This window comes from Condylura cristata, unplaced genomic scaffold, assembly GCF_000260355.1.
Source record: "Condylura cristata isolate star-nosed mole 26May11 unplaced genomic scaffold, ConCri1.0 scaffold00009, whole genome shotgun sequence".
Taxonomy (NCBI): Eukaryota; Metazoa; Chordata; class Mammalia; order Eulipotyphla; family Talpidae; genus Condylura; species Condylura cristata.
Window position 1 is genome coordinate 62,897,239 of NW_004567110.1, and position 1,474 is coordinate 62,898,712.

General features: G+C 38.1%; 1 protein-coding gene across 1 annotated transcript in view; it reads left to right on the top strand.

Annotated features, from left to right (window-relative positions):
- PRKDC (protein kinase, DNA-activated, catalytic polypeptide) overlaps positions 1-1,474 on the top strand; it is a 212,101-nt gene that overhangs the window by 41,056 nt on the left and 169,571 nt on the right. Inside the window, exon 24 of the mRNA XM_004680043.2 lies at positions 603-755. Coding sequence (XP_004680100.1) covers positions 603-755 — 153 coding nt within the window. The remainder of the gene's footprint in view (positions 1-602; positions 756-1,474) is intronic.

Here is a 1,474-nt window from a genome sequence, read left to right on the forward strand (position 1 = left end):
AATTTCCAGAGTGCATCAAAAATATGCTTCCTAAAAATGGTAGTTGAACAAATGCAGCACAGTTCCATAATATGGAAGCTTTGAAATACATTTCTTTTTTTTTCTAAAGATTTACTTATTTACACATATTATAACTGGGGTATAGGCCAGAGATGTGGAGGGTGAGAGGATTCCCCAGAGACAGTCTGGGATGCAGAACAAACAGATCTATTGAAATTCACTGCTAGAGGAGCAGGAGGCAGCTCAGGAGAGGTCTGCCATGCCAGGTGGGTCCTCCCTATCAGGGAATTGAACTTGTGCTGCAGTAGCTGTGGGCAGCTTCATAAGTACTGTGCTTTAACCCATTTTGCCACCATTCATAGAAACCAGTTTTTATGAATAGTATAGTTCCAGTGTCTAAAACTTGAAAGTTTCCAATTCTTAACTCTTGTACAGAGATCAAAGCATTCACTTTATACAAGAATTACTAATGTTAGTAAATTTATTTTTAGGTGGGATTATTTGCTACAAAACCTTTTTTAATGGCTCAATTGAATAAATTTTTAAATATTCTCTTGTAAACCTGAAAACTTAAACTTTGTTGAACTCCTTGCCCGTTTTAGGTTGCAGCTTGTGAACTTTTACATAGCATGGTTATGTTTATGCTGGGAAAAGCCACTCAAATGCCTGAAAGTGGTCAGGGTTCTCCACCAATGTATCAGCTCTACAAACGAACTTTCCCTGTGCTACTTAGACTTGCATGTGATGTAGATCAGGTAAGTGAAGAATTTTTGACTCTGAAAAAGTTGCAGAACTTTTAAGATGTTCCATCTAGTTCAATGGTCATCAAAACTTGCTGCACATAGGAATTACTTGCAGAACTTTTTCTTTTCTATTTTGAGGTAACCTTGAAACATAGGATCAGAAACATAGGATCACACCATTACAGAAATATGTCTTTAAAATAAAAATATTGTTCATTAGCTGTTACCCCCAGACTCTTTTAATCTCTCAGGAATATGACTGGAGGATGAGTACATTTAAAAGCTTTCTTGGTAATATTCAGTGTACCTCAAGTTTGGTGTTCACTATTTTAGTTAATGATTCGAAGAGTTTAGGCATTCTAAAACTGAATTAGTTACCACCCACCCCCTACATATAAGAAATAACAGAATTTCATAGTTACTTAATCATAGGCTGGGTGCTTGTATGGATGTAGGTTATTTCTTGACTTTTAGTGTTTTTGTAAAGAGTTTACTTATTTATGCATACAAGAACTAGGGTGTAGGCCAGAGGTGTGGGGGTGGGAGTGTGAGAACATTCACCATAGACAGAATGGAGAGAACAGGCCTAACTACTGAAATACACCGCTGAGGCGAGCAGTGGTGAGATAGGAGAGGTCTGCCATGTGGGTAAGCTTCTTGGCTGGGGATCAAACTCATGCTGCATTGGTGGCCAATAGCTTCATAGTGCTGAGACTTAATGCCTTGCACCA